We start from the raw sequence: 7,733 nt of genomic DNA on the forward strand, positions 1-7,733 counted from the left end.
CCCGTAATCCTCTAACATTAGCCAAACCGTCCAATGGATCATTTCTTTCTTGAACATCTAATATTTGCCTTGGCACCATCCAACGTTGTTCAATGTAGTTTTTATCACGTTGTCTATGTATCGGTAAATCATACGGTAATAAATCAGGCCGGAACCGCTCCCTCAAATCGTTGTACTGTAAAATTGCTCGCTTGTCTGCCGTAACAGACAATGGATCATAGTTTATGAGATGCAAACCTTCCAAGGTTGTAACTCTAGAAAGAGCCACATATATTTGGCCATGTGCAAAATTATACAATCCAGCATCAACAACAACCTCTAAACTAATACCCTGACTCGTATGTACCGTTATATGGGGTTTGGTTTCATCTAATGACTGTAAGTTTGTCATATTGGGTTGTAATAGTTGCCGAGTTGTAAAAAACTCGTAATTTAGGGCACCTTTGACCAAGTCTTTGAAGGAAAAAATGTATTGCATCACATCGTTCACTATTATTATTTGAAGTTAAACTTTCCAATTTTCTAGCCTCAAGTTCAGATTTTTCCTTCGCGTACTTCTCTCTTCTTTTTTCGTTCAAAAGATCTTTATTTTTATCCCAATGTCTAGCTTGCCTCGATTTATTATTGTCTATCGCTTTGTCCCTAGCATATTTTTCTCTTCTCTTTTGATTCACAAGATCTTTATTTGTATCCCAGTATTTTGTCTGTTTCGATTTGGACTTATTGTTAACCTGTTCATTAGTTTGCTCATATGCTGTACGAGTAATGCATGGAAAAAGTGAGGTTATCTCACTTAAAAATATTTTTACAAGGTGTTCTCTCAATTTTTCTATTGACTCATAAATAATATGTTCCGGATTTAGGCCAAAGTGTAGAGATACTGCATTTTCAATAGCATAAACTCCACAGTCAACAGAGCCTGGTGTCTGACAATGGATATTAGGATATTGAACAACACCACCTTTCAAAAAATAATTAGGAAATAGTTTATGCAACACTTTATCATAATTTGGCCGGTTTTTATTGTTGCCGAATCATATATGAAAATATTTTGCGTGTCATAATAGCTACAAACCCAATGTCGCATTCCACTTATATTTATGTAACTCAAAGGTTTGAATAGTATTTGGATATGTTTCTGATTGGAATTAAGTGCTACCATGTCCACCATTGCTTCAGGAACTTGTAATTCATTATTAGAACAAAAAAATTCATAATTAAATTTTTTTTGAAGCAAATATTGGAAGAACATTATATGATCTCCATGAAGAGCTATATTCTGAGTTTGAATCTGATCTACGAGTTGTTCTTTTGAATAAATCCAGTCCATATTAGTGAAAAGAGTAATACTAAATTGTTTTATTTCAAATTTATGAAATAAGTATATAATAATAATAATATAGTATAGAACTAATAATATAGAATAATATAATATACTAATATATACTAATAATATAAAACTGTATAATCGAATAACAGTCGAGTGGAAACTGGAGATCAAACAAACATTTAACGTGTTGCCCTCAGCACTCTCACGACTCGAGCGTCGCTAATGAGCATAGACTACCGAGCAGTACACTCTAGTAAAGACAACGCGTGCGCGTAAGCGATAAATAAATAATATTACGGTCAACCTCCGGTGAATTGATCACAACTATACTCCGTGCCATGAGAGAGTGCGACCGCCACGCGCATCTAAATTAGTGATGGGCGATTTAAATCGATTTTTTTTTTGGTCGATTTATCGATTTTTAAATCGATTCTGCTAGGGCGATTTTTTTTGGCCGATTTTATCCGATTTTTTCATATTTTTTTTCTTGTATTTTTTTGAAATTTTGTATTGGTCACATTTTCTTTTACATGATAATAATGGTAATTGTAATCACGGTTCAAGATATCTACAACCGTCCTGACCACCTTATCGGGCTTATCTATATTCTACAATATACATAATAGTATTATATATAGTGATTATATTATACACTATTAGTATTATACACTTTGCCACTTTGGTTTTTGACAGTTTGACTATTTAGTAGTATTTACTGTCAATTGTCAATTGTCATATTGTTCTTCGGTTCTTCCGTTCTTCGTTAATCGTTTACACTTTACGTGTGTCGTGTACAGCTGTGGTTGTGTCATTGTGAATTGTGAATACGTGTGGAGTGTGCCCTGTGCAGTGGTTCAGTTCAGAGAAGTAGTGAATACATTATAGTATTATACAATAGTGCAATGTCTTCGACTTCAAACATGTGGAATTACTTTGTGAAAGTTGATAAGCCTCATAAGGGTGGTTGTTGTAAATTATGTAATCTTATCTTAAGAACTAGTGGCAATACAACCAACTTAAAGCAGCACCTAAAGCGCAAGCACGCCTCATTAAATACCTCAAAAAATGCTAAATGTTCTAAATCAAACACCATTGTTTACACTTCAGTTGAAGACGATGAAGCCGATTCTCTATTTGTTCAGTCCGTGGTAAGTTATTATGATTTAACTATTGAAATATGTCAATACATGGACATTTCGTATGTATAAAATATATGATATTAATTTTTAATTTCAGTCTGGTGCTCAAACCACCTTGGATACAGTGGTTTCTCAGTCTCGACCAGAATCTTCACGTTCCCTACATTCTGATTATGACTCGTTGATATCAAAAACGAGCGATACATTGTCTGTGGTATCAAATATAACTACTGCAAGCAGATCGTCAACGAGCACGAGTTCAAAATTAATACAACCAACAATCTATCAATCAATTAGTGAATTCAGATCATATGAAAGTAAGAGGCAATATTTAAGTATTCAGGGATTTAACAAAACATTTGTATTTTATTTTATTTTATAATTGCATGATCTATAATAGGTATATAATAATGTAATAAACATGTATGTTAACTTTATTTTTAAATCTTAATAATTTTTTTTTAGGTGGAGGCACAAAAAATGTAACCATGACAAATGCATTGATTTATATGTTGGTGAAAGACAACATGCCGCTTTCTTCCACTGAAAAAGATGGTTTCAACTACTTCATCAAAAAAGCTCTGCCATTGTATAAAGTACCATCAAGAAAGACAATAACTAAACTTATTAGTTCCAAGTACGATGTATTATCGGGTCAAATAAAAAATAAATTATCTTTGGTGGAAAGTATCACACTTACTACAGACATATGGACAGATACTATCAATACCAGAAGTTATCTTGGTATTACAGTTCATTTTCTAAGTTTGTGTAAATTAAATTTAGAAAGTGTGGTACTTGGAGTGTTAGAACTTGATGAGCGTCATACATCTGAAAATATTGCCAAGTGGCTGGACAGTGCTCTTCAGGAATGGGGTATTGAAAAACGTCAAATTTTTTTGGTCGTAACTGACAATGGTGCTAATATTAAAAACGCTGTGACAGTGTGTTTTGGTAAGGATAAACATTTGCCATGCTTCGCACATACGATAAATCTTGTAGTACAAAACGCATTGGACAACACTGACAATATTGCTACTTTAATAAATAAGGTAAAACATTTAATTACATTTTTCAAGCAATGTGTATCTGCATCTGATGAGCTGCATAAAGTCTGTGCATTTAAATTAAAGCAATCAGTTTCAACAAGGTGGAATTCTGTGTATTATATGTTAGACAGGTTTATTAATTGTTCTGACCATGTAGCATCTATTATCGTGAAGTTCCCTAAAGGTCCTACCATGATAACTGGTTCTGAGCTGTTTATTGCTAAAGAAATCATGCATCTACTAAAACCTTTCGAAGCTGCTACTAAAGAATTATGTGCCCAAAAATATATAACAGGTAGTAAAATTATCCCATTGATGCATTGCTTGATAAAAAAAATTGAATCAGTAGAAGTGAATGGTGTTGTTGCTTCGGCTTTAAAATCGAATTTAAGTAACAATTTACAAACCAGATTTGGTAGAGTAGAGTATGTGGAAATTCTTTCCATAGCCACAATTCTTGATCCCCGTTTTAAAACCTTACATTCCAATAGTGCAGTGGCTTCTTCAAAATCCATCAATGCAATTAAAAAAAAAAAATTTAGAACTTAGAACTGACTCCAATGAAACCAGTTCACATAATGAAAGTTCTTCTGAAGATGACCCTGATAGCTTATGGGCAGTAAATAAACAGTTAGTGTCAAAAAAAGCCTTAGCTGAACCAAGCTTAAATGTCAACGAAATGCCTACAGATCTTAAGCATTACTTAAACCAACCGACAGTGCCATTAACTGATAATGTTTTAAGTTTTTGGGATATTCATGGACACATTTATCCTCATTTAAAAAAAATTGTAGATCTTTATTTAGGAATGGTAGCTACTTCTGAACCTTCGGAACGTCTTTTTTCTAAAGCAGGTCAAGTTATGACTGATAGTCGTAATAGGTTAACAGGTGATAACCTTAATAAACTCCTTTTTCTTGGATCACTGTCAGTAAATGATTGGCAATTAGAATAAGACATTTTCAATAAAATCAATATTATATCTTTATTGTATTTCTTATTTTTTCAAATATTTAAATTTAATATAATGTGTTAATTGTATCAGTGTTCAATTATTTGTGAATTATTGAATTAATTGTGTTTAAATTTTAATAAACATTACTACACACAAGTCAGTGTACATTATTTGACATCAATAACTGTGTGTAGCATATTATGTCATATGGTATACTTGATCTAGTAAAATAATTTAATTAATTTGTGATTATATTAACAACTGTTTAATTACCAAAATATAATAAAGTATTTCAAAATACATGACAACTATTTGTACTTCTGAATGGATGTTTTATGTGGGCAATACATTATATATATTATGTTAAGTAAAAACATTTTAAATTTGGTAATTTATTCAATAACATTTTAAAAAATTAAAAAATTAAGGCGTATCATCCGCCCCCCTGTGACCAACTGGACAAACTGTCCATTGACACTGTCATTGAAGTGGCAAGTTTCCGTTGCTTTGTTATAGGCCCTATAGGATTACAACACTCACAGTGTTTACTCTCTCCGAAATCGGGACTACTCGCAGTAGGGAGTACTCGCACTGATTAATGAGTATGGAAAAGAAAACCTTTATAATATATGAATCAATATGAATTATGAACCTGGGGCGAGCTAAAATAAGTCAAAAAGCGCCATTTAGTGTTTTAAAAAAACTTAATTTTGGGCAACGATTTATTTTAATCGATTTTTTTCATTTCGATTCAAATCGATTCACCGACATGAATCGCCCATCACTAATCTAAATGAATTAGCTCCGACGTCCAGAGGCTAATTATCCCCCACCATGTGGCGTCCGCTCACTGTGTATACAGCGGCAACGGTACGACAGCGATCGACACATACCGACGGTAGTAACCATGACAGGAATAGTCTGTCGTCAACGACTTGACTGATATTAGTAGTTTATGCAGTACTTGCATAAAATACGGACTCCGCGAGACAGCAGAGAAAGATTAACATACGGCCGACCGTCGGTACGTTTATCACTGTTATTGTAATAATGTACGCCGTACGGATAGTAATAAATAATAATCGAACGGACGGACAACATGGCTATACACAACTTGCAGCACGGCGGCTAGCGAGCAAATGAAATAGTAATAGCAGTAGGAAGCGCGTTTCGCGTATGCCACACTGCCGCGCCGCCGTGCAACCAAGGTCACGCACTCACGCATGCGCATATCGTCACAACTCAAAACGGTATTGCGAAAGCGAAAAACTAGTAAATTCGACCGTTCTCCATATACGTTGCATGTAAAAATCAAAATATCGTCCGTTTTCCTGTATATATATATATCTCTGTCCACTCTGTGCTACGACACCGGGCCGCCGTAAAGCACAGAACGCTCTCTAGCGGGATCTATCGATGACGAGCCATAAATCCTAATACGTTTCTTGTTGCGCCATTTAAAGAATCCCTACAACCTATCGATATTCAGTATTTCAGTGTGTATTGTATACTGTATTTGAGTATTATGTCCAGATTTGCATTGTAAAACTTTAACGAATTATACGTTTAACAAACTACACTACACGAGTACGCGACTACAAACAGTATTGACAATATGAAAAATACGATAGTGGTGTTGGCAAATGCCGTAAAGGTAGTCGTAATAACCAAATTGCTTATTTATTACCAAATAGTTATGGTAGTCGCATTAACCGAAAAGTACCACTAAAAATGGTTCAGAAGGTGATAAATTTATCTTTAAATAAGAATAAAAATAATAAATTAATATAGTTATATTAGTAATATTAGTTGATGTGTAATCCCCATCCATACTGAAAAAAAGAACTAAATCAAATACTGAAATCAGCAACCATAAGCCACATGTCTCAAAACATTTGAGACTTACTGAATCCAAACATCAACCAACTCAAGGCAGTAGAAGAAGGTGTGCGATGTGTTCAACTAAAAAAAAACCACAAAGAACAAAATGGATATATTCTACTTGTAAAGTTCCTTTGTGTATCAAGAATGAAAAAACTTGCTTTCAAGATTATCATACAAAATAATTTGTATTAAATTCAATTTTTTTGTTATTAGTTATCTATATTGCTTAAATAATTTTATATTGTGTTTTATTATTATTATCAAAAAAAGGTTTTGTAATTATTTTTTAGAAATATCTGGAGTTTATATAATATTATTATGTTTTTTTTTATAATTTATAATTTTTTAAATGGTATACAATATTCTAGTTCTTTGTTAGTTAGAGGATTCAAATATTTTCTTATATCCTTCTTATGGTACTCATATAATTTGTTATTGAAGTTAATAAGTATAAGTTTGGATTGTATAACATTTTATTCAAAAAAGCCTTTTATTTCGGTGGTGGTCACTGGTCACTATGAGAACCATCTTTTCCCAAGTTTTTCTGGAATAACTGCTAACTCAAAAAAAATGTAGTCAACAATATTTGATTTAAATACAAGAATAAAAGCATTTAAAAAAAAAAAAATTAAAAAAACTAATTTTGACACATATTGCCCAAATGGGTTTTTTTTCCAAAGAAAATGTTCGTCCCTCAAAGAGTTAACAATGACATTCGGTCTAGTGTTCCGACCCCAAAATCGTCGAACTATACAGGTGACCGAGTAAACTATAATTTTTTTTATACTTTCATGAATAATAATAATAATATTTATATTTAAGCTTAATAATTATATTTTATAAAATATACAATATTAAATTGTGGACAATGCTGGATAATCGATTTAATTATCATATCTATACATTTCTAGTTAATATTATTATGACCAAATTTTTTTTTAAGAAAAAGTATTTAATAATACTGAAGTAAAACCATATTTTATTATTATCCTATTTATCTATGATTACAAACATTTCAGATTTGGAACATATTATTTATAATCAAGTTGACGTTTTAGAGTAAACAAATTAATTGTTTACACACATTTTGATCATGGATGATGAAAGTAAAATAGTAACATAGTGTTATAGCTGTTATTAACAATATCTGGACACTTGGACATACTCATTGAGTGAGTTCACACGCGCACACACACACACACACACAAATACATATAATATTCAACTTTGTTTTCATAATAGATTGTATATTCGTAAATGTCCATAGAAAATACCTTCTGAAAATAATGATTTACTATGAAATACAATATAATGGGTTTAGTGTACAGATGGCACCAGTTACGATTGTTTACTCGATCGTTTCATGTGTCGCTAAA

General features: G+C 32.3%; 2 protein-coding genes across 2 annotated transcripts; both read left to right on the plus strand.

Annotated features, from left to right (window-relative positions):
* Positions 1-2,078: 2,078 nt before the first annotated feature.
* Positions 2,079-2,756, plus strand: LOC115034748. The gene has a single exon (XM_029492157.1). The coding sequence runs from the start codon at positions 2,233-2,235 to the stop codon at positions 2,536-2,538; it is 306 nt and encodes a 101-aa protein (XP_029348017.1). The 5' UTR covers positions 2,079-2,232; the 3' UTR covers positions 2,539-2,756.
* Positions 2,757-2,957: 201 nt separating this feature from the next.
* Positions 2,958-4,473, plus strand: LOC100572625 (zinc finger BED domain-containing protein 1-like). The gene is made up of 2 exons (XM_029492155.1): positions 2,958-3,933; positions 4,010-4,473. The coding sequence occupies exons 1-2, from the start codon at positions 2,958-2,960 to the stop codon at positions 4,471-4,473; spliced, it is 1,440 nt and encodes a 479-aa protein (XP_029348015.1).
* The last annotated feature ends 3,260 nt before the right edge of the window (positions 4,474-7,733 follow it).

The sequence above is a fragment of the Acyrthosiphon pisum genome, unplaced genomic scaffold (genome assembly GCF_005508785.2).
Source record: "Acyrthosiphon pisum isolate AL4f unplaced genomic scaffold, pea_aphid_22Mar2018_4r6ur Scaffold_20960;HRSCAF=22641, whole genome shotgun sequence".
Taxonomy (NCBI): Eukaryota; Metazoa; Arthropoda; class Insecta; order Hemiptera; family Aphididae; genus Acyrthosiphon; species Acyrthosiphon pisum.